Genomic DNA, 26,551 nt, shown 5'->3' with positions numbered 1-26,551 from the left:
TCTAACGGGTGTAGACCCTCTCATTCACGAATGTAAGAGGGAGCTGGCTTTTGAGTTCAAGATGAAAGACCTAGGACTTATGCACTATTTCCAAGGGCTGGTAGTCAGGCAGAAACCAGGGGAGATTTTCTTATCTCAAGGAAAATATGTGGTGAAGATATTGGAGAGATTCAACATGGTGGACTGGAAGCCCGTAACTATCTCGATGGAGCTTGACTTCAAGAAGTTAAGCGGTAGTGTTGCTGGACCTGTTTTAGGAAATGTTATCGAGTATCGTCAACTCGTCAGAGCATTAATGTTCTTGGTGAAGTCCCGTCTGGATATATGCTTTGCAGTCAACACATTGAGTCAACATATGGTTGAGCCTCACCACTCACATTGGATTGGTGCCAAGAATCTGTTGAGATATCTTCGTGGCACAATCACTCATTGGTTGAGATACATTGCGCAGATGTGAGACTACTTGGGTATACTGATGCTGATTGGGCAGGCAGTGTGGTGGACCGAAAGAGCACTTCCGGGTGCTATTTCTCTTTGGGATCTGCCTCGATATTTTGGATGAGCAGGAAGCAGAAGTCAGTGGATTTGAGCATCGTCGAGGCAAAGTACATTGCTGCTAGCATGGCCTCCTGTGAGGCAGTCTGGTTGCAAAAGCTCTTCAGTGCGCTGTTTGGATTTACATTGGATACCACCGTGATTCTGTGTGACAACCAGAGTGGGATCCGTTTATCAGAGCATCCCGTATTTCATGATCGCTCCAAGCATATCGATATCGGGTACCACTATATTCCAGATATGGTGCAGCGAGGAGCAATAAGGCTCCAACATATCGGTACAGATGAACAGGTTGCCGACATTTTGACAAAGCCCCTAGGAAAGGTCAAATTCCTGACTTTCCAAAAATGACTTGGTGTTGTTCAGAGACCCTCTTATGAGGTTCGAGTATGATGTATTGAGCTCTGGGAGCTCCAGGGGGCGCGGGGTACTTCTTGGAGTGACATGTGACCACAGGGCGACTCACCATCCCCTGGTGGTGCACTATGTATAGGGTAAAGGTTCAACCTTCCCCTGTGACACCCCGTGGCGACTGTGGAACAGGATGATTAGTTCTCCTGTAGGCTAGGATGATTAGTTCTCCGTGGCATCCACAGGACAGGATGATTCGTTCCCCTGTGGACAGGATGATTAGTTCTCCTGTCGAGGCATCCTACCCGTGCAGTCTGGGACTCATGGGAAGTACCTCTCATCTGATCAATGAGCAGGGAAGTGAGGATAGGGACCATAGTAGTACTATCGATGGATGCATCATTGTATCTACCGTACTCCCTATGCTAGGATGACCTCCATTGATCTGGGATTAATGATGCTGACTTGGGATCAGTGAGAGTGGTTCACACTCTGAGACTGACTTCGGGTCAGTGGAGGATGGTATGATACATCCTCGATCATCTCTTCTTCTTCATAGTTCGAGCAGAGCAAAGCAGAGTGGGGTCAAGCTGTATAGGACAATGCATTTGATAGATGGATAGCAGCGATGGTTTGACGGATTGCAGATGAAGTTCTCCCTAGTTGAGAGGGAGTGTTAAGATTGGCAACTAGGGCCAAACTCCATGTGGATCACTTTATTTATGGCTTCTAATATTTTTCCTAGATTCCTCTCATCGAGAGGTGTAGAATTCATCTAAAGATCATCCGATTCCGATAAGTATTTATGGAGATATGAATTTATTTTGATTATGGACAAATTGTCAAGGTCGGCCAGAAAACTTATGTAGGCTCAGAAGCCCAGCAGTCATGTCTATTCAACCTCAACGTTTACATATAAATATAAGGAGCATTCTCCTCATTTGGACAATTCAATTCACTCATCTTCTCTCTCTCTCTCCTACGCATAAAAGGAGCCTCTCTCTCTCACACGTGTGGCTGAAAGGAAGACGTCCTAGCGCAAGGAAGACGCAGAAAGAATGACGCTAGGGCAGCAGGTCATCTCTTTGACCAGTGTTGACCAAACATTGACCTTCCAAGAGTGCGGATTGGGTGTGGTTGCCTCTCCTAGGTAGGGCGCAATTTTTGGCACGAAAATCGAGGTGATCTGACCTCTGGTTTGACCGGTGTTGACTGCCCTAGTTTAGGGCTGCAAGTTGACTTCAGAAATCTACAAATTGACTGAACTTTTGGCACTGTTCAAGGGTTGTTTCTTCAGGCTGTTTGAGGACAAGTTGACCGGAAATTGACCAAGTATTTTAGAGGTCATTTTCAGCTAGTTTGACCAAGTTGGACTTTGTTGATCTTGGGTTTGCTGCTGTTGATATAAAATTACAGAATTCAGATTTTGTATTATTTCTCTTTGTTGAACTATTGAAGATAAAAGAAGATTTGATCAAAGGGTTTCCGTGCATTGGGGTTTGTCCCTGGCTAGCTGCCACATCTTGTGTCTCTTGTCTTGGCTTGTTTTCTGTTGATCATTTAATGTTCTATCTGCACTTTACTTAATGTATATGTGATTGCTAATCTGTGGCTAATAAGAAGAAAAATAAGTAAACTGCTCTAAGCATAGAACATACCATAATCTAACACATGTTAACTCCCTTTATTTCTTTTTGGGGACTATACTTGATGTTGGTCAATTTTGTTATATTTATGCTATGTAATCTTGTGAGAGAGTCTTGATCTCCATCCATTCCAAAGCATGTCAAATTTCTTCTTTCGAGCATCATGCATTCATATGGAAGACATACCGAGCACACTCTTTCTGCAATATTCTTGTAGATATGAACCTTACTCTAGAAAAAAGTATGCATACCTTTGCTTCTATACAATCATCTAGCCATTTTTTCTTGAACGAGCTTACTTCTTGTGCCTGTCGAAGATAGGTCCCTTTTCCTAGGGGTAGAAGAACTTTCATTATACTGCAACTTGATCATCTGCATTTCTTCATCCTTTAGAAGTATTGTTTCCATACTAGATGGAATATATACTAGTCATGTCATAATGCTCTTTCCAAGAACCTTTCAAAATGGTGGTTCTTATAAAATCTTGATGATCCCTCTTTGCAAAATGACTACCTCTAACATGATGTTAAAAAATGCTTGGATGAACAATAATATGCAATATGGTCCCGATCTTCTCATTTTTAAAAACTAGATGATTCTTACCAAAGCAACTTGATCATGTCTGACTCTGATTCCACTATCATATGCTTCTATCTATAATGCCACGCTTTTACAAAAACCAAGACTCTTCTAGAGAATGCGACAAGGTATGCTACTCTACTTTCTACTTAATAAAAGAAAGACAAATTGCGTAAAGAACCTGGTATAGATGGAGCTTCCTTTAATAGTAAAGATACTTGGAATCTTCTCCTTTCGGCGTCTTCTCAGGTTCTCCCTTCTCTTTAGCTATTTGAGCTTCACTTCTTTCCTTTCTTTTGTTATTTTCCTTGTTTGGACAATCCCTCTTAAAGTGTCCATATTCATTACATCCAAAGCACTGAATCTTGGACATATTTGTCTTCTTCTCGGACTTTCTAAACTTCCCTTTCTTCAGTTTCTTGGTCCTTGCAATAAAGGCTTGAGACTTTTCATTTGATTCAGTGTCATCCTTTGCCTTGATTCTCGATTTTTCCAAGATACATTGAGCCCATTGCTCATCAAATGGTGTAGTATCCTTCTTAGAGTAGATACTAATTGCAAAACTGCTCCAATCAGGTGGCAAAGCATTTAATACACAAATGGTCATTTTAGAGTTAGAAACAGTTTTGGCAAGCCCTTGCAGCTGATCTCTTATTTGTGATATCTTCATGTGATAAGTGTCCATATCTTCATCCTTTGACTTACTCTGTATAGTTGATTCCTCACGAGATCTTTTGACCTATTGTACTTATAGAGTAGAACTTTACCAACTTGTCATACGTAGCCTTGGAAGTCTTCAAATCAACATTAAAGGGAACAAGATGTTTCTTAATGGATTCAACAATGATTCTTTGTGCCCTTACTTCTCCCTTCTTTTATTTTGCTAACTCATGAGTCTTTTATTTGTCTAGTACAACCACTTCATCAAGGACATATTCCATGACTTCATTTTCAATGAGTGCCAAGTCAATCCTTTTCTTCCATGCTAGGAAGTTTGCCGATCCAACGAGCTTGTTGCTTTCCTTGCAAAATGTAGCCATATGATCTGTTGATTGAGACATAGAAGACAATATAACACACACTTGTTAACCAAGAGTCCTTGATGATGTCTCCAACTATCTTGATGCTTTCAAGACCTTCAAGGAGACTTCAAAAATGCCTGAGAATGATGACTTCTAAGATGCCTTCAACAACGGTGTCTTTGAACAACTTCAAAGAGCGAATGATGGTCCCAAGATCCCTTGATGCTTCCTCTTCTTCAAGATGATGCACTAAAGAATCTTTAACTTGATGTAGTAACCCTCCTTTTAGATCAATAGGTCTTCTTCTTCTTCTTCTTTTATCGCGTCCTAAATGATTTCCCTTGACCAACTGCCTTCTCTTGTTCACCTTAGCTCTGATACCATGTCGGAGAATGTAGTAGGGCAATTATTAATTCAAATTCTCCTTAACCTTAGTAATTGCTTGTGGTCTTTATTTATCTTCTTATGTTCCTTTATTAGATCTTTTCATCAAACAATTATCAAGAGCAAAACAATAAAGACAATGGACACAAGTATTAGGCTCCAAGCCAGGGCAAAACCCCTCCAAGGGGAAAACCTAGAAAGAATCTCTTCTTTTCTTATAGAATCTGCTTCAAATGAGAAAACCAAGACCCAAAACCCTAGACCAAGTCCTCCTCCAGGCACCAAGTCAGCCCTTCAACAAACCCATTGCAATTAGACAAAATCTTCCAAAGTCAACAAGGGTTAACTTCCTTCAAATCAGCTCTAGTCTAGTTCTCGGTCCTGCAACTCAAATCTACAACCTGACCTACAATCTTTTGGCCCTGTAGAAACCCTAGCACTACACGTGTGGGTAGATTTTAGGTCTCCTTCCTTCGTTCTAGCTTGCTTCTTCTTTTGGAGACTTAAGGCTTCAATTCTTGTCCTTCTTGCAACAAATTTTGGACCAGCAATTAGGTCTGTAATTTCGGCCTTTTTGCAGCACTAGAAACCCTAGATCTTTCACAAGTGCGAGAGGAAGACGATCACAAAATCAGAAATTCGACTTCTCCTTGAGTTGCTTCTTTCTCCTAGACCTTCACTCTTCTTCCTTTTTGGTTTCTTGCTTGAGATCAAACTTGTTGTAGTGCAGATTGAATGATGTCCAAATGAGGTCGAGCAACTTCTATTTATATGCTTTTGTGGAGGTTGAATACTCCTCTTAAGGCCGACTTGTCCTTGCCATGGGTGACTTGTTATTGGAGGCTCATAGGACTTTCTAGACTCGAAATCATTTTCTTTTATATGTTACAACTTTCCCAATAGGGTCTTATACAAATGATAATGACTCTATTGACTTAAGAAAAATATTCGTTTGTCTTGAAAAACGCTAGAAGCGTGAAGAGCATGCTTTACCTAGATGACCATCAAAATGAAGCATGAATCCCATGCTTTAAAATAATATTTTTCTTTTTTCTTTTTTCTTGTAACATAAAATATACATAATGATTTGAGTACATGGACAATTATGAAGACTGACACTAGTTACATTTTCCAACAAAGCCTTTGTCTGTCAGCTGGGGAATTTGGCTAGAGCGCAATTCTGCAATTTTGAAGACTACTCTCCAAACTTGGTCAAAGTCTCCTCTCTAAGTCTAGCCATCTCTTCTTCCTATCCATCTTCCTCTTTTCTCATCTCTCCATCCCCTCCTACCCATGTAGAAATCCTAACTGATTTTCCTTGGGTTTGCTTCAACGGTGCAACTCGAGGCTCCCCTTCCTTTGGGGGTGCTGGGGGGATTTTACACCTTTCGCACTCTCATTCTATCTCCTCCCCTAATATTGGTCTTGTGACAAAGAATATGGCTGAACTTTTCACACTTCATACTATTATTCTCTTAGCCATTTCTATAAACATCCATTCTCTTCACATATATGGTGATTCTCAGGTGGTCATTCATTGTATGAGGTTAAAAACTAATCTTCAATCATACTCTCTACTTCCTCTTATGGACAATATTCAAAGAAAAATTACACACTTCGTTTGATCACATTTACAGGCACAGGAACAAGGAAGCTGACAGGTTATCCAAAAATGGATTGGAAATGGACAACAGAACATGCACAAATCTATGAAGATAAAGAAGGCAACAAAACTTAAATTGTTTTTGACCCTTGGGCCTACTGAGGCAGGGGACACTGATAAATGATAAAAAACTGTTCTTTTTCTGTATGACACTTTAGATTTTTTTTTTTGATCTAAGCGCTGCCGATGATTGATTGTATAACATGATGATATTTGAGCATTTTGGGGACATACTTTTGATAGCTCAATATGGGGTTTTTTGTCTCACATCTTTTGTACCTGCACAGGTTTGATCCTTGGCTACATAGGGGGTTGGTTTTTTATTTTTGGGGCTTACAGTGTGGGTAATTTTCTCTTAATGAAAATAGAAACCATCTACAGATTGTTCATGTAGCCCCATGGGGGGCTGGAAAATTTTTGGGGGTCACTTTTCTGGGCAGTGCTTAGACTCAAATGTAAATTTTTGTAGAACTTAGATGCTGATTACAATATCATTGTTAATCTTATCCTTATGCAACCAGTAGAACTGGTATCTGTTCTGGGCAATAGCCACAGGAATGCTTCGGCATACACATATGTAATTTTTATCTTTAATAGAAATTACAGACTTTTTTCTCTGGAAATATATATATATATATATATATATATATATAGATATATATACATTCGAACTTGGATCAAACTTAATTGCCGTCGAATTTCGAATTCGAACCCGAACCATGTGACATAGTCCACAATTGTACCATAGTTAAGTTCTGCAGCTGTTTCAACTCCTCCAGACAGAAAGTACATACCAAGCAAGGTTCAAAGCTAATGTTAGTAAGACAAGTAGTCACAACAACACTTGGCAAGGTTTATTACTGCCACAACAATGCCCTACAATGTCCAATGTCCACCATACACAGACTAATAGTACCCAATGTTCACTATCTACTATCCACCAACACCGAACAAGGTCAATTACTCTACTATCCCTTGTCCAACAACCCTTGACAAGGTTGAAAAGACTCTCTTAGTAGCACACAATCTCTCCTCATTATCTGTATGAATTAACTCTTCCTAAGTTCTCATGGTGGGCAAGTGAAATACAGGAAAATAGGCATAAGTTTATAATATATGGATGTTGCTTTAATGTGCTATGATACCATCTCTATCTTGATTTATGTACAAATATGCATGTTTTCAGATATTGCAACTAATTTGGCATTTTGGATGTTTTAAAATAGGGTTGTGTAAAGTTAGTGGTTCCACCCAATGTTGCACGAAGTGGAGATGAGGCAGGAACATGTTTGAGAAGCGGAGCGTCGGAAGCATCATTTTCCAAAAGTCCTCAAAAGTGAAGCATCCTGGAAGCACCCGCTTTCGAGGATTTTTGGAAAATGACGCTTCCGATGCTTTTGTTGTTGCGTATGATGTACACCGAAGTGTGGGAAAAGTTTCCAACCCCACTAGGTATAGTCTTTAAGGCGCAATGCTCAGAGAGAGGGCTGTCACCTATTCTGAGCTCTCCCTTTTTAAGCTTTCTCCTAGGCAAGCTATGGGGGTAGTCCCTAAAGATGGTTAGTAAAGGGTTGAAACAAAAAGTTCTTGGAGACAAAGGGCAAGGCAATTACTACTCAATATAACTTGAATTAATGATTAATTAGAAAGTATAATGATTAATGAGCAATGTAGATATCAAAAGATAGATTTGATTATATCATTATGACATCCAACAAGATATAGAGATAAGAGATCAATGCCTTATAACAATGCTACTGGAAGTACTTGCAAATAGAGATAATATTTCAAGTTACACAATTGGCAATGCTGCAAGACAAGCGTTAGTACAAGAGATCAAGAGATTATATGCAATTAGAAATATGAGCAATAAGACTTCAAATACAACTTGTAAGGAAAGAGAGCTTGTACGCCGAGTAAAGGTGCTTCAATTATGATATAATCTTCAAAAGGCAATAAACATAAAATTGACAAGTACAAGAATATAAGGCTTGCAAGTAAATAAGTAGCCCACAATTCTAATTACAATGTTTCACTAAGTAAATATCAATTTTTGCTCAATTTTGGCGTATTGCATGGTTACACTTGGGAGAAGTGGGTTTAGGGGACCCACATTTGATTTTTGGCATGAGAAGCACCCCAACATTAGAGTTCGATGGAAAGATTGCGACTTTGGTGGAGCGTGGGGGCCACCATAAGAGAATTTCGGTCCACATGGAGAGTACACTCTCATTGGAGTGAAATTGGTGAGAGGAATTCGATGTGGGCCCACATGGGCAATCTTGGAGGCAAATCAATAAAAGGAAGGAGGGGCTCTCATTTTTCTCATCATCTATCATTTTCAGAATTTGTCTTTTGACATAGCATGCTTGAGTAGTGAGCCAAGTCTGCATGTGCTGTTCAACACACCAGGTGTTTCCGAGTGGAAATCCTAGCCCTTGCTTCGGTGGACTTCGAGTGCCAGCCCAAGGAGGGAGTTCTACTTAGTCCCAAATCATACCAACAGCATGGAGGCTGAGTTACAGTAGCAGGGAAAGCTATAACATCGTAGGGATTGCGCAGCCTTGGGAAGAGACACTCCGGGAGGTTGAGGAGGAAACTTGGAGGGAAGGCCTGGGAAGCCTTCTAGTAGGGATTGCAGGCATTTTTGGAGCATTTAGCAACATAATCTTCAGGTGGGTCGCCCAGCAGCAGAGCCACTCAAGCCAAAGAGGGTCGAATTTCTGAGGTTAAGCTTTGGACAAATCCTTCGTGGGTTATTTTGGGTTTCTTGAGTAGAGGTCGAGATTAATTTCCCGGAATTTTCTGAGCATTGGAGAGGGCTCTAGTAGCAAATCCTTTCAGGCAACAACACTTTTTTGGGCATCTACAACGCAACACTTGGGCATATTAGCAACAAATTGGAGGGTGATTCACTTATCATTCCGGGGCTTTGCTAGCTTGCCTAGAGCAAGCCTAGGTGCACTCATTCCAACACCTTGTTGTACACCTCTTTGCATTAATAAAATGAGTACACAACGCAATTTTGTATGCAAATTCGTGGTCTGATTGCTTTCTTTTGTTTCATGGTGTTTTTGTCTATTTTTCTTTGAAGTTATTGTTAATTTTCCCTTAGGGATATTACAGTGATGCAAGAGGTCTTGGTTGATTTTAATTATATACCTAAGCTAAGGGTGAATGCCTTCTCCTTGATTGTCAAAACTTGTCTTGAAACAAGGTTGTTGGAAGAAGTCTTGGGGAAGAAGGCTATGGCCTCATTAATGATACCTCCCTAGGGCTTATAGCAACCCAAGTGCCTCTGTTCCTACAAGGCATTGAGCCACAAGAGAACTGCAAGGTTACCCGTTTTAGCTGTTGTTAAAAGGTTAAGTCTTTTAAATTGAATAGTGGAGAAAGTTGTCCTAAAATTTCTATCAACAAAGCTTATGCTTGGAAGCAAATTTTATGGATGCAAGCCTAAATCTAATATGGAAATGTTAGTGCAAATGCTTCAATGGGAGATGAAAGAAATACCAATCCACTTATGATAAATATTTAGAGCTCAAAATCACAATGAGATCAGCTTGCAATAATGTTTCAATGAAGCTAGTAAAGAGCTACTTAATGAAACAAAATTAGTTAAAGAAATAACACAAGTGCTTTAAATAGAAGTTGCTCTTTATGTGTGAGTGATTAGATTTAGATTGTTACTTCACTTAGAAGGTGTCTTAAGAATGTTTAGGAGCAAATTATGAATTATAAAGCACAAGAAGTTACTTCAAAGATGGCAGATGAGATTGCTAAAGAATCTAATTACTAGAGATTTAAAACTTCAATCGAAAACACAGGTGAGACAAGACAGGAGTTTCTCAAGTGTAAATTAGATCAAGTAATTAGAAATGAAAATCTAGATCTAACAATGGTCGATTCAAGAGATTAGTATGCAATGGAAATTAAACTAATCTAACCCAATGAGAGCAAGAAACAAGTTAGAAAACTATATCTAGAAACGAAACTAAGATAGGAAGACAAGAGATCCTCCCTTTTAAATAAGGAGGAAGGATACCATGGGAAAGCCCCAAGCTCCCTAAAGAAAATATGCCTTTATTAATGAAATTACAAATAAGACCACCTAGTCAAGAGAGAAGGTTTTGAGGCCTTGAAGAGGGGTTACAAATCCAAAATTTGAAGCACCAACACCTCTCTTCAAGCTACAAAATTTTACGAGGAAAAATACAAGGCTTTTTTTTTAACAATGGATTACAAATAGATTTCCTCACACAAATCTGAATGAAACAATCAGATCAAAGTCACAACTGCTCCAAGTGAAGGAAGTCTGATAAATGGCTAAGGAAACAACCTCCTTTGGCTCACAGGCTTAGAGAATTATGACTTTTAATCAGCTTTTGGCCAAGCAAGAAAATTAATTTCAAGCCCAAAAGTGATATGATATTTCTTTCAGAAAAACAAGCCTAAGATCGTAGATGAGAAACCCTCCCTGCAAAAACAACAAGTTAGCAAAAAGAGTTCGCACCGGAGGAGGATAAGGCTCTTTGCTTTGGAGAAAAGAGCCTCAAAAATTTATTTTCAGGCTCAATATGATGTTGAATCTCAACTTGAAACCCTTGAAGGAATACTCTTTCTGCAAGACAATCAATGTTATCCAAAATTCATTCCACGGAGGAAGACAACTTCTCGGCCTAGAGAGAGATTCTTCAACAAGTCTGTTTTCTAAAACAAAATTTTAAATCTGAGATCAAGCCCTGAATTGATCCCTCTCACCAGTCTGATGCTGAAAATGGCCTGCTAAAAAAATTGTTAAATATATTTTTAATGATCAAAACCTTCTGAAAATTTTGCTTTGGAAGAAAAATATTCTCCAAATTGCTTGCGGCCTAGATGAAGAATTTTCTCAGAATATTTGCGGTCAGGCTGGAAAATGGCTTCAAAAATTTTCTTGCGGCCTGCTTGAAAGAAGACTCCCAAAAAAATGCCTTCAGCCTCTAATTTTTTTTTTTTTTGATTTAGATCTGCAATTTTTTTATTATCAAAACCCCAAATCGATCTGCAGACAAATTCTTAGAATTTTTTTTGTTAAATAAATCCCTAAAGATCCGCGTTATAGGAGGAAAGATAATCCTCAAATCCTCGAATGGGTTTGCGACTTCCTTTAAGATCTTAAAAAAAAGAACTTTAAAACCCCAACCAATACTTGCAATTCATTTTCAAAGGAAATAATCTCAGAAAAATATTTATAAATTTATCAGATTAAACACCTGAAAAATTTCGATCTAGAAGTAGGGATAAGCCTCCAAAGGTCTTACAACCATCACCCCCAAAAAATTAGAAATAAATTCCAGGCTTTTAGGGTGATCAATCCTCTGCCAAATTCGAAGAAGAAGCTTCTCAAAACCCTAGCGGCTGGGGTATGAACAGAGAGAAAACAAGTAAGAGATTCGATTTTCCTTTTGATATTCAAAAACCCACCTGCAAACAAATATTGTCAAAATGCCCCAAGCTAAACCCCGTCTTCAGATCTGCAAAGAAAGAAAAATAAAATCTAAAAAAATATACACAAGAATAAAGTTAGATACAAAGGGTTAGATTATGTACAAAAATATTTACAAATAATTTACAAGAGCTAGATCAAGGAGTATGAGTAGAACCTCACTCTTTGATTAGCAGATCTATTCGATAGAAGCACAATAATTGAGAAAAGTAGCTTAGAAATAGATTATATTCCAAGCCAAGGCCAAGAAACCCCTACAACAAAAATAAATCTCGAATGATAAGCCTTTACAAAATTATAATGTGGTTTCGTCCACTTCTATGCTCAAGGGTTGGTTAGTTTAACCAAAAATGTCCCCTCACGCTTGATATCTCTACACATTTAAGATACAATTGTTAGATCACAAGGAGTTAGATAACACAATGAATCAAAAGATCTTGAGATACCTGCTAGATCGATTAAATCCACAACTGGCTAGTGAAATAACAATAATTTAAATTTAAATCTAGTAGAGCATCTAATTCAAAATAATTTCTACACAACTTCAAGATATATTGTTATATCCAAAGGGGTTAGATAGTATAATGAAGAGGACGTCCCAAGGATTTAACTGAAAATCCACTAAAGACGTCTAGATCTTGAATATATCTCTAACCCAATCATCACAACCATCCCAATGTTCGCTGATCTTCCCAAGTTGACACTGAAGAGTGAAGTGGTAGAACACCTGCATCCACCATACTTGAGGGAGATCCACTTGCTATGCAAGGATGACACCATCTCAAGTCATACTTGAGGGAGATCCACTTGCTATGCAGGGATCACACCATCTCAAGTCTTCTCAACCCATTGGCCAGATGGGGAGGCAATCCCAACAAGCCCCAGCTGTGGGTAGGATGCATACTGGGGTATACTCTATCACTCATGATAGGGGCAGATACCCATCTTGTTATAAAGGACAAGGATCAATCATCACACACACCCTATAGTGACAATGGGTGAGATACTACTTACCGCAAAGGGTAAGGATCACAACCATCCTATTGCCCAAAGATACCTTGATCCCAAAAGCTCTTAGGCTCAATTCCTCTCCCTGTGAGTTCAAACAGGGGGGAGGAGCATAAGATAGTGTCCTCAATTAGCCGGGACCCTTACCTGGGAGGGTCACATCCGTCAATCCACGCCGCTCTCTGAAGATCAGAAACATATCAAAGTGCTCATATCCGAGACCGACTCAAACAACTCACTGAAGAGTTCAACCATATTGTCTTATGCAGTATTTTCGAGCAATAGTCCTCTGTTTTCTTGTTTATGCAGTGCATCAACTCAAATATTATGTTAGAGCAAGTGCGTGTCATAAAGAAAAGAATACCATATTCATCCTTTTTGCCTCTCACACAGGAAGGCAACAACCACAAGCCTAAGCTATATATGTCCAGGCTCTATCTAGCTTGGGGTGCATGCTTGCAACACAAGGACCCATCTGGCTGTTTGTTCATTAACGGATCCACCAAATCTAGCAACAATAATCCATCAATGCAATCCAACATGCCATGATTTTGACAAAACACTACAAGAAGAGGATCCTGAAACTGTGCTTGGGGTAAACCATTCCTGTTAGCAATGAACTGTTAGCACATAAAATTAGTTAACAAAGACATACTTTTAATAACATTAGATGTTCATCAATCGAAGTCCAAAAGACTTGTTTCAATTTGCAATCATGGCTCTTATATTCATCTGTCTCAAAATTTTTGAGGTATCCTCATATCTACACTCATTACACAAATAATAATAGGTGCTGGAATCTCATTAAGGGTCTCTCCCTCTGAATGGGAAGCTACTTTAGTTATCATCAATGTATCAAGATCATTATTTCTTCAGAGCATAGCCATATTAGATCATACAAAACTCCATTCAATATCACATCTCTATCACGTTATATAATCATTTCCATAAGAGTTCTAGGGCATCCACTTTTGTCATAATGTCAAATTTACCATGTAGACAGGTCATCATAACAGTTACAACTTATCAAATCCTTATCAAGATCAACAAGAAGATAGTCAGTAGATCTTGAGTATCAATTAGGATATCCAAATATCAATGGGATTTAAACTATAAAGTACATCACTATATCACATGTACTGGGAATCAAACTTACTCACATATGTATATGACTGGCATGCATTACTCAAGAGTACTATATGAATCAAGACTTTTCTAAAGATAATATTCTTGTCATACCTTAGGGCTTTACTTGTCATCCCAATGTTGTAGCTAAATTGTATACATACCTCGTAATATTCAAATACCATAGCAACTTGTAGCACATATTTTGTCATCTCACATACCTTCCACTTGCTTCCGTGCATTAGGTTCCTTTCTCTGTTCTAACTTCCTGTTCTAGCTCCAACTTCTCTCTTCCAGCACTAACACTCTTTTCCTGCACCTTTTAGTATCCAAATGATCCAAAAGAAGGATTTGCTTATCACATCTTCATCAAGAAGTTGGAAGTATTCAAATACTCAAATATTCATGCAGGGAGGATAAGCAATAATTAAAACAATAAATCTAAATAAGAGCAGTGTCATAAAGAAATAAGTTCAGAAGGTACTTATCTTTAACAAGATGTGATCAACACCCACTTGAACCAACCTCCAAGAGTCATATGTCAAAGTTGCCTTCAGTATTTTCAATCTTCTTCATCAACAACCCAACTTAGACTAGTTCATCTAAGGCTACACTGAATCTGTCACAAGTGTTGAAATAACTTCTTGCTAATCATGCTAGGTTTTCAAGACTTGTAGAACTCAAGCCTTTATCATATTAAGGTTCTTCTTCCAGGCACACTTCAGGGGTCTCTTCCAAACCCTAACTTAATGATATTCACCAAACCCTAATAACAAGGTTGCTTAGGGTTTCCTTCAAACCCTAGCATTCTTTTAGGTCTCCACTGTCATTATTTTGTCATCTCACATATGATCATAATACCTTTCACTTGCTTTTGTGAATTAGGTTCCTTTCTCTGTTCTAACTTCCTGTTCCGGCTCCAACTTCTCTCCTCCTGCACTAACACTCTTTTTCTGCACCTTTTAGTATCCAAATGATCCAAAAGAAGGATTTGCTTATCACATCTTCATCAAGAAGTTGGAAGTATTCAAATACTCAAATATTCATGCAGGAAGGATATCAATAATCAAAACAATAAATCTAAATAAGAGCAATGTCATAAAGAAATAAGTTCAGAAGGTACTTATCTTTAACGAGATGTGATCAACTCCCACTTGAACCAACCTCCAAGAGTCATATGTCAAAGTTGTCTTCATTATTTTCAATCTTCTTCATCAACAACCCAACTTAGACTAGTTCATCTAAGGCTACACTGAATCTGTCACAAGTGTTGAAATAACTTCTTGCTAATCATACTAGGTTTTCAAGACTTGTAGAACTCAAGCCTTTATCATATTTAGGTTCTTCTTCTAGGCACACTTCAAGGGTCTCTTCCAAACCCTAACTTAATGATATTCACCAAACCCTAATAACAAGGTTGCTTAGGGTTTCCCTCAAACACTAGCATTCTTTTAGGTCTCCACTATCTTCACTTGCTGCCATCAACGATGTCTTTACAGGGGTGATGACTTTTCTTCATTCGAGCGCTGATACCATGTTAATTTTCTTAGGACTATATTGTTCTTTGCTTTAGATAATTGCATTTTCAAAATTTTCATCATTTACATGATGCATTCACCCCATAACATCATCTTTTCCCCAAGTCAGTTCACAATTTCGATTGTGAACTGACTTTTGACAATCAAATTGAGTTCAGGAAGGCTTTTTCCATATCACTGTTGCAACACTGGGCCATACCAACCAATTGCTACCTGGGCCATACCAGCCGAATGCTACCTGGGCCATACCAGCCGAATGCTACCTAGGCCACCCTGGGCCATACCAACTAAATGCCGCCTGGGCCACTTGGGCCACTTGGGCCATACCAATTGAATGCTGCCTGGGCCACTTGGGCCATACCAATTGAATGCTGCCTGGGCCACTTGGGCCATACCAACAAAATGCTTCCTGGGCCACCTGGGCCATACCAATGGAATGTTGCTTGGGCCACGTGGGCCATACCAATCGGTTGTTGCTTGGGCCACTTGGGCCATACCAACCTATGCTGCCTGGGCCACCTGGGCCGTACCAACTGAATGTTGCCTGGGCCACTTGGGCCATACCAACCGACTATTGCTTGGGCCATACCAACTGAATGTTGCCTAGGCTGCCTGGGCCATACCAATCGAATGTTGCATGGGCCATACCAATCAATTGCTACTTGGGCAACCAAATCCACCTGGGCCATACTAATACGATGTCAATCCTGTTATTCAAAGGAACCATAATGCATATAACTCCAATGCGAGATTATTGCTTATTACAAAGATGGCAGCCTTAACGCAGAGAAACAATGATGTCATACACACTGTAGAGGAAGATATCGTCAATGTTGCTGAAGAACATATCATCCATTTGAGTATCAATGTAGAAAGCCATACATGCTCTAAACCATATATGAACTATATCCATACTTTAGTGAGCGAGCTAAACACACACACACACACACACACATATGTATGTATATATATACACACACACACACAAACTGTAGGGAACCATTCATAACTGCTGTAGCGAGCCATGCACTATGGTAAACCATATAGTATCGAGCCATATTGTAGTGTGCCATATATTATAGTGAGCCATGAATGCAAACTTGAAACAAATGCAAGCTGCTAGATGAATGTATCGAGCCACATGAAAAAGCAAACCACAAATTCGTCAAATAAGAACGAACCACCTTAGAGATGTGCGAGATAAGAAGAGAGTCGAGCCACCAATGCGATATGCGAATCATAGAGAAGATGTATCTTAGAGGTCTGAAAAGCTGATATCCAATAACAGAGAGATGACAGGTATATATATAGTTATTTTGATGTAGGGTTATGACTATTGAAGACCAACCTTTAATTCGAGTTTGATTTGAATATAAATTTAAATAATTGTTAGCCCAAGTTTGTGCCAAAAAAAAATCATGAGTGCCCATCTTTTTAAAATTAATATTTTCCTTTGACCCATATAAATTTATCTTTTGACCAATATAAATTCTTCTTAGGGGCAGTAGGCTTCCTTTAGGGCTTGGGGTTTCCCGTTAGGGAAATTTTTCCCGACGCTACCCAATTTTCAACATATGTATTTGTATTGAATTTTTGTAAAGCATATTTAAATTTTAGAGTCAAAAGAAAAAATATATATGGACAAAGTCCCATTGTGGCTTTTAAAAGAAGAAAATTTGAATTTGAAATTTTTGGCTCTAAAGTTTTCAAGTTGGCCTCCCTCCAAGTCAAGTCAGCCCAGGGAAAAGGACACACCCATTCAACCCAACATATCACTATATAAAGGCATCTCGAGCTCATTCTCTTGGCACCAATTCACACTTCCTGAAGAAGACATTTTCTAGGCATCTCAGTGAAGATCAAGAAGGACAAGGAAAAAGAAGACATTTTCCTTGGGCAGTTTTGTTGCAGGGGGTCAAAATTCTGGGCAGTTATAGGGGCTGAAATTCTGGGGCAACTAGTAGCTGTAGGAGGGCCAGAATTTTGGGTTAGATTAGGCAGAGAGTGAAATGCTGGGTTAGATTGGGATGCTTGACTTGGAGGGGTTGACCAAGTTTGACCATAGGTCTAGGTGTGTCTCTTGTTGAATAGAAGAATTTCTCTATTGAAAAGGTTGTTGGATCTTTCCCCTTGGTGGGTTTTTCTAGGGTAAATCTTGTCCTCTTTATGCATTGTGATTTCTACTATTCTACTGTTCTTGTATGGTTGAATTTCTGAAGTATAATTGCTTGATATATTGGAATAATTTAAAAGATCAACATCAAAAGTAATTATCAATATTTCAGAAATACTGTGCTAGTCTCTATTGCACCTAGAAAATCAACAGGATGAAGTCTTCAATCGCTTCCAAGAGTTGAAGGCCTAGGTGGAGAATCAGACAAACAAGAGGATCAAGGTCTCGAGGTTAGATAATGGAGGAGAGTACACTTCCAATGACTTAAAGGATTTCTGCAAAGAGGCAAGGATCAAGAGGGAGATGACAATCTCGTTCAAGCCATGACCCACAACATAATGGAGTTGCATAGAGAAAGAATCGGTCCATCATCGGTTCTGCCAATGCTATGCTACATGATTGAGAGGTGCCTATGTTTCTTTGGCTATAGGCATGTAACACTGCAGTATACGTGTAGAACATGAGTCCTCACAGAATATTTGGGGGGACAAGGCTCCAAAGGAGGCATTCACTAGGGTGAAACCAAAGATAGGACACTTGAGGATATTTGGTTGTCAAGTTTTCATGCATGTTCCTACATAGTAGAGGATGAAGCTGGAGCCTTTAGGACAAAAGGGGATATTTGTTGGTTATAGTGAGACTTGAAAACATTATAAGATCTTCATACCAACATAGAGGAAGATGGTCGTGAGTAGAGATGTTAATTTCCCGAAGATCTTGACATCTAGGAAGTCTCATGAGTTGCCATTAGTAGTTAGAAAAGATGAGGACTAGGAGGCTTCTAAGGTAGAACAACATTTAAGGGCTTCTAATTCAAGGAGTTAACTCGTCCGAAGCTCCTTTTTGTTTTTGTTAGGAGACCCAGGTGGTTTGAGTAGACATTGAGGGATGCTTAGTGGCATGTGGAGGCTCCTAAGAGCACATTCAAGGAGAGCAGGCCTCCAAAGAAGTTTCTGAACTACATGCCATTGATGAGTAGTGTCTTTGAAGATGCGATAGAGTAAGAGGTTTAGAGGGAAGGCATAGTGAAGGATGATGCATGGAATGTTGTGCCAAGATTGCAGGGGAAACCAATTCTAGGTGGTTCTTCTAGAATTACCTTCCTCGCTAAGAGGGGGTGTTGATGAGAGTATCTCGGGTTGTTAAATTTCCATGAAACTCTGAAACTACTTAGATGAATAACTGAAAATTGAAACCTAGTTTACTTTCACCAAGATACAATCTCTTAACAATTCATGAACAACGAAATATAAACATAGAGATAAAAACACATGCACAAATTGACACTTATTTTTCTTAGGAAACTCAACAGGGAAAACTTGCTTGCTTGATGTGGCTATTTTATTGATTGTTCTTGAGCACTTGGATCTATTACAAAGCAATCTATCTCCTTGAGAAAGCATTCTTGCCCTTCTGATTGGACTTGACTTCTCTTTGGCCCCTCTTTCCCTTGGCATTACTACGTTTGCTTTCCAGGACAAAGTTCTCCTCGTCCTCTTCCGGAGCTGATCTCCCAACGCTTGTGCCTTTCCGAATCTCTTCTTGAACGCAGTCACTTAGTTTACTTTCACCAAGATACAATCTCTTAACAATTCATAAGCAACGGAATATAAACATAGAGATAAAAACACATGCACAAATTGACACTTATTTTTCTTAGGAAACTCAACAGGGGAAACTTGCTTGCTTGATGTGGCTATTTTATTGATTGTTCTTGAGCACTTGGATCTATTACAAAGCAATCTATCTCCTTGAGAAAGCATTCTTGCCCGTTTGACTGGACTTGACTTCTCTTTGGCCCCTCTTTCCCTTGGCATTACTACGTTTTCTTTCCAGGACAAAGTTCTCCTCGTCCTCTTTTGGAGCTGATCTCCCAATGCTCGTTCCTTTCCGAATCTCTTCTTGAACGCAGCCACTCCATAGTCTTTCCCGACTGGGAATATTCTCTCAGCCACCTATTGCATCCTAGAAATTCTCCCAAGACCTATGAAGTCCTAGAAGCACAAGACTCACAAAGTAACTGTTTGCTACAGTCACACCCACACCACATAGCTCATCCCAAACTTGAGTGAACTTTTAAAGATACGTGATACAGATCTACGATGGCTTTAAACATCTCATATATTGTCTTCTTCTCATGGAGATGAGGGATGATATTCTGACCCCTTCTAGAATGATCCTCCTTGCCTTGGTGTCATTTTTGTTATGCTGGATCAATTGTTGGGCATCTTGAGGTGGATCTATTTCCTGCTTCACAAACTCGAGCACCCCATTATCTTCCAACACCACTAATATCCACTCCTTCCATGAGCAGAAGTTCAAGGCTCCCTCTAAAGTGTGATTTGACCTTAGTCCTTGGAACGACATACTTCTCTTCAAACTCTAGCTCAAGCCTCCTGCTTACTCTGCGCTCTTCAATGACTGATCAAATTGGTGCTAGTTTTTATGCTGATCTCTGCTCCGATACCATTTTAAATTTCCATGAAATCCTGCAACTACTTAGATGAATAACTGAGAACTGAAATCTAGTGTACTTTTACCAAGATACAGGGTCTCTTAACAATTCATAAGCAGTGGAATATAAACAGAGAGATAAAAACACATGCACAAATGGATACACTTATTTTTATCATGAAACCCAACAGGGAAAAGATGCTTACTTGATGTGGCTATTTTATTTGATTGTTCTTTAGCACTTGGATCTATCACAAAGCAATCTGTCTCCTTTGCTGCCTCCTTGACTTGCTCTGCAAAACCTGCTCTCTTCTGCTTTTTGTGCTCTAGAGGCTCCTTGACTCTTGCGCACTAGGTCTCTGTTTCCTAGCGCACATGAACCCCTATTCTCTAGCACAAATCAACTCCTATTTTATAGGGAAAATCCCTATTTCCTTGCTCACTTCCTGCCTCCTATTTCGTAGGACCCAACTCCTCTTTTGATTGACGAGTTAATTGCGAGTAACACTCTCTCTCTCCAATCAATATTGGAGTTCTTAACTCGTCCTCTCTCCAATCAAGACTGAAGACTAACTCGCTCTAACTGAATTTGTAACTGCTACCTTGTTCTGTAGTCAAACTGATGAAGACTCCACTTAACTGAAGCTCCAACTCTACACATGCTAACATGATGATTATTATAGTAAACTGGAAATGACTTATCCTAACTGAAGTTTAACTCATGAGCTCGCACTCATATTGGGAGAAGGACAATTCGAGGTCTTCACTGGCTAAGACACAAGCCAAAAGACCTTGCTCGCTACATTTTCAACACAGGCAGACACTTATGCATAGATCTATATGTCTAGACCTGCAAAAGTGACCTAATTGACCTTTAACCTTGGCAATTAATTTAATTATAAAAGAGATTGACTTTTATAAGATAAAGTGAGTTAATCTAATGAAATGCAAAAGTTATTTGCATTAGTGAATTAGCTGAATATTCATTGATCTCAAGTGATGTTAAGATCTAATCTCAACTATCAATCACTTTGGAGATTAGGGTTGTGGATTCAGCCAATAACTCAAGATTTTAAAAGGAAGGAGGCTAGGTGAAGGGAGAAGACACATCTTTTGAGCACAAGATACAGTGAGGTAGTGAGGTCTCAGTGATTGGGTGGAGACGGACTTTCATCCAAGTGTGCAAGGTTTGAGGAAGAGTGCAAGGGGCAGCAAGGGAGAAGGATCCAATTCAGCTAAGCAAGATCGCAAGAACAAATCTGCAGAGGATTTGATCAGCTGGTATAACTCCAGGTCTTTGTTGTATCTGTATTTTTCCTCATAGGGCCATTATCCCAGTAAGGGAGCCCTTGTATGTAGAAGATTTATTAATGAAACAATAGATCTGAAGGGCAGAAATTAATGTGTGTATGTGTATCAGATTGGTTAAAATCTAAGCTGTGCTTTATATTCAGTAGATATGCGTAATAAGTAATCTACAGCAAGGAATCTGCTAGAAAGGAATTAGCCAAGTTGCCGGTGTTAGAGAAATTTAACAGTCTAAACACATCATCTATTAATAAAGATATGGATTTCCCAGTATGACTTGCATACATCCAATGGAATTGCATCTGATACTACTTCATCAGTGTTGCAAAGCTGAATGCCTCTTTCGGAAACTATACCCATTTCCTTGTTGTAGGTGATAGGATCTATCATATCAATTGGGTCTATTCTCTGTGGTGTGAGAGATGGAGTATGTGTTTAAACTTTATACCCTCTCTGTATGCCTATTGAGCATTCAGGTATTTTTTCCATTTTGCCTTAACAATCTTACTCAAATAGAAATATGATTCTTTAAAGACAACAAAGTACCAACCGTTGTTTTCTCATATTTTATGCACATCACATGAGCTTTATCATTTAATATTGTTGAATTTTGATTCTTACTGGTTCTAGCAAGTGCCAGAGTTTAGATCTCTGGATGTGAAAACTAGCTCTGTTTTGACAATTGGGAGTTCCCATTCCAAATGTAATAATACAAGAATTTAATGGGTTTTGGAACTTGTTTTCAGATAAAAAGCTAGAGGACTACCATAGTCATAAGCAAGGTTCGGCAGGAGGTGTAGCTGAGGTGAGTATGTTTACACCACTGTTTGTCAATATCTGGTCTAGTCTAGTCTAAAATATAGGCATACAATTGTTCGTTAGTTATCAAAGTATATTAATTTGTTATCTTATTCTTAAGAGGTACACGTAGACTGTTGTCTAAAGCTTGAGATGCAATTACAAGATATGCTTTTATTTATAATGTTGGTGTTCCTTCATTCGAGACTCCTTTTGAGTCTTAACAGGGACTGAAAACATGATAGCTTCAGTTATTGTATTCTTCTGTTTGTGGTGATTTAAAACTATTTACTGAATCATATGCTATTGGGAAGGTTTCCTTCATAGTCTAATGTTTTATAAATGTCAAAAGATTGTTTTTACCAAAATTTCTTGCTGTGAATTACCTTAGGTGTAAGACTAGAGTTAATTTTATGTTTTATCTGACACTGAAGATAAAGGCACTATCAGAGGAAGATTACTTTTCAAAGAACATTGAGTTTTCAACGTGGCTTAAAGAGGAGCGGGGGATGTTTTTCTCCAATCTCTCTTCAGAGAAGACTCACAAGTTATTTCTGGAATTCGTAAATGCATGGAATAGTAGACAGCTGCAAAGTGAATACTATGAAGGCATTAGCAGTGCTCCTCGGACAGATCATAATTGGGGATTCAAAATAGACAAGAAGACAATATCTGAAGGTGCGTTGTATGTTGCAGTAGCATGGCAGCTACAAAGGAGTTGGGGAAATGTCTTTTCCTTTCTTTTGGTTTGATTACAGATTTTTAGTTCTTTATTGTTACTTGCAGCAGATCCGGTTGAAGAGAGGGAAATTGCTAAAAAATTTGAGAAGTTGGAGAGAAAGAAATATCAAAAGATACAAGAAGAGGTCTTAGATGAGCTTCTTCCGAAGGCTACAGGACGTGAGAGAATGCTTGAGAAAAGAGTCATAAATAGAGAGCAGGCAAGAGGACGAGAAGAGAGTCCTGAACTAGCAAATGATAAGGATCTTATGGGTGGTGGAGATAATTTTCGTGCGAGGTCAGTAGGCATTTAAAAATAACTTTCGATTCTTTAAGTTACTTTTTCAACCCATTTCCAAGGTTACGACTATGTTTTTCCTACCATATTGGACTTATTTGCTGATGCTTTATATCATATGTAGACTTGACAAAGAGCGAATGAGAAAGCAGAAAAAAGTGATGGAAAAAACTGCTGTCCTTGAGGAGAAGCTTCAAGCGTCCAGGCAAAAAGAAGCTGCAGCTATGAGTCAATTGCAAGCAATCATAAATGAAGCTGGTGGAAAGATCACCATCCCAAAGAGAAGTTGATGTTCATAAAATCATGCTATATGAAGTTTGCATGATTTCGCTTTTCAGATTTCAATCTGTTTATGAGAACTGGAAGCTAGTTCCCTGTTGATCAAATACAAGGGTATGGTGGATTAACTCGCCAGTCATCTCTTATTTTGCAGAATGCAGACAATCCCATGGTATAACTAATTAATATTTGCACTCCTTGTCACTGGTAATTTTCTTTCCTTGTTATATGGAAGTCGTGGTTTGTTTGTAACTGTGAAAAGTAGATAGAAATTTTTTGCAGCCAATGATCTCTGTTGGTTGATTGTTGCTGATGTATTTGATATTGTTTAATGTGGTTTTCATCTGGGAAGGAGAACATGAAAATTTGTGGCCTCAGAAAAGCAAGTTCAAGCGGGGTTGATCTTGAAGCTTTACAAGCTATATGACGTGTTAGCTTTTGGGATTACTCCAAAAGTGTTTTCACCCAATGCTTATCTTGTGCACGCTTTATGGACATATGGATGGATCAATTTGGGTAGGTGCTCAACTTTGTTTAGTGTGCTGGCACCGCACCTTTACTTGGGAGGTTGTCACCATAATTTGCACTATAAACAACCGATTGGGTGCATAGAATGTAAGTGTCTTTTGCTTGATTAGGTGAGGAACCTACCTAGGAGGAGCACAAGGAATATGGAGGGGAGAACTTAACCTTAAGAGCATGGGACCATGTGATTGTTAACTTTCAAGGTTACTTTAAAAGTGTTTACACCATGCGTGGCCGTGGGGTGCTTCATGAAATTTAGGGTACATGGCATAAGTTTAGCCTCTAGATGGCCTGAGATAGATTGACACATGAGAGAGTCCTTGATGGATTTGTGCAATTGAGATAACTTGCTAAGTGGATGCTTGATCTCAGATGGTTGCTGGTTTAGTGTTCTTCCCTTAGTCTTTGGAGTTCTTTTGATGGTTTGGTGGACACCCTTCATTGGGTCCCCATGAAGGATCCACTTACTTGGAGAGTGCCCTACATGCGATGAGGAGCATTGCATAATTTGGAGGGCATTAGGCCCTAGATGGCATGTGGCAACTTGGATTCCTGTTTAGATGATTGGAGATGGTTGTAGGACTCAGGGGGCTTTGATGGTATTATTGTAGGGGCAATGGACCCATTGTAGTGCATTTGCTTATGAAGATTGATGGAGTCCATGGTGGCTCGTGATGGAGGGATATGGACTTGAATTTCATAGCTACATGATCTTGGGGCCATTATTGTGCACAACCTTGGACCATGACACATGTACTTTAGAGTGTAGTGTCTCACTTGTGTTGGCCTACAAGTGTTCATTGTAGGTTATTTGTAAAGGTTAGAGCCCACATTGTATTGTTGGTTTCCCTTACCTCATATAAGTAGAGGTAGGAGATAGTCTTTCTATTCATATATGTTCATTCACTCTTGTGATGAGATGTGACCTAGAGAAGAGTGTGTCCTAGCCTCTATCCCTCTCTCTAGAGTCTTCACATGTGCTCTCTCTCTCTCTCTCTCTCTCTTGTCACTATGATTTCTTGGTCTTAGAGTATCTTGGAGGTTTAGGGTTAGAGTTTATCCTTTGAAGATTGAATATTAGGGCTCTGTAATAAAAATCTAAGGTGGAATTGTGAAGAAGAAAAGGAGGAGAAAATGTCTTGCCTTGGGAGGGTTTGTCGAAGTGGCTCTTGCATATATTGAATATTCTTAGTTTCTAGGGTTTTGTTGATTTTCCATAGCTAGGTTTGGAGAGTGGGAGGTTTTGTAACTAGCATTAAGAGGAGGCTATATTATGTACATGTACTTCATCTTTGATTATATTAATGAAGTTTTCAATTATCTAATACGTGCAATTTTCAAATTTCATTTTCCGCTATAGATGTTCTTTATGCCATTGTTATTTACATCCATATATGTCTTGCTGATTTGACATTTTTGAAGTGATTTACATCTAAGGGGAGAATATAAAGGGCTGATTTTATTGTTGTCTTATTGTTCTTGTACTATTGTTATTACTGCTATTAAAAAGTATTTTCAGATCTGGTTATGATATCATCAGTTGCATTAAAAGGGTGGAAACTTATCCTTTTGGTTTGATATCTTTTCTCCTTTAGTTGCTGGGAAGTTTGGTTGTTTGGAAGTGAAACATTGTACTCTTTTCTCTGTAATGAAAATCTAAGGTGGAATTGTGAAGAAGAAAAGGAGGAGAAGATGTCTTGCCTTGGGAGGGTTTGTGGAAGCGACTCTTGCACATATTGGATCTTCTTAGTTGCTAGGGTTTTTTTGATTTTCCATAGCTAGGTTTGGAGAGTGGGAGGTTTTGTAACTAGCATTAAGAGGAGGCTATATCATGTACATGTACTTCATCTTTGATCATATTAATGATGTTTTCAATTATCTAACACTTATGCAATTTTCAAATTTCATTTTCAGCTATAGATGTTCTTTATGCCATTGTTATTTACATCCATATTTGTCTTGTTGATTTAACAATTTTGAAGTGATTTACATCTAAGTGGAGAATTAAAGTTCTGATTTTATTGTTGTTGTACTATTGTTATTACTGCTATTAAAAAAGTATTTTCAGATCTGGTTATGGTATGATAAGTTGCCTTAAAAGGGTGGAAACATATCCTTTTGGTTTGGTATCTTTTCTCCTTTAGTTGCTGGGAAGTTTGGTTGTTTGGAAGTGAAACTTTGCACTGTTTTCACTGTTATTTTGTACCTTAACAATCCTAAGGATGAAAATTCACATATTTAAGATCTAAGAAACCTTTTAGGTTAAAGGTGAAATTCTGTTTATCATTGAGTTTTGAATTTTGATAAATTTGCACATGGTTTCAAAGATTATTATGGTTGAGATCACCCTTGAGTAAGAGGGACTTGTATTTCTATTGGAGTTTACATGAGATAGGTACTTAGACCTAGTTGAGGCCATGGTTGAGCAACCCTAGGTTGCTTAGGAGAAGCATTTATACCCTAAACAAGGTTGCCTACTTCATATACTGTTAATTTTGTGCACTCGTGATTTATTCAGGATGTGTAATGTTGATTCATGAGAACCTGGTTTGGATCTTAAAGTCTTTGACACAAATACACTCAAATGCCACAACAATACTAATTTGCATAATGGAATCTACACACATCAGTGAATCA

The 26,551-nt window shown here is 38.8% G+C and overlaps 1 protein-coding gene across 2 annotated transcripts in view; it reads left to right on the top strand.

The window, feature by feature from the left end:
• The window catches only part of SCI1 (splicing regulatory glutamine/lysine-rich-like protein), an 83,951-nt gene extending 60,278 nt beyond the window's left edge, over positions 1 to 23,673 (top strand). The window contains exons 3-6 of one of the 2 annotated variants that reach the window (XM_089373094.1): positions 22,041 to 22,099; positions 22,527 to 22,770; positions 22,879 to 23,110; positions 23,235 to 23,673. In XM_089373094.1, coding sequence (XP_089229220.1) covers positions 22,041 to 22,099; positions 22,527 to 22,770; positions 22,879 to 23,110; positions 23,235 to 23,400 — 701 coding nt within the window. In that variant the 3' untranslated portion in view covers positions 23,401 to 23,673. The remainder of the gene's footprint in view (positions 1 to 22,040; positions 22,100 to 22,526; positions 22,771 to 22,878; positions 23,111 to 23,234) is intronic. The other variant, XM_089373095.1, reaches the window with a different exon arrangement.
• The last annotated feature ends 2,878 nt before the right edge of the window (positions 23,674 to 26,551 follow it).

Source organism: Pinus tabuliformis, chromosome 8 (assembly GCF_031772625.1).
Source record: "Pinus tabuliformis cultivar Carrire ecotype Pingquan chromosome 8, CPIR1, whole genome shotgun sequence".
Taxonomy (NCBI): Eukaryota; Viridiplantae; Streptophyta; class Pinopsida; order Pinales; family Pinaceae; genus Pinus; species Pinus tabuliformis.
This window is presented reverse-complemented; position numbering and strand designations above follow the sequence as displayed.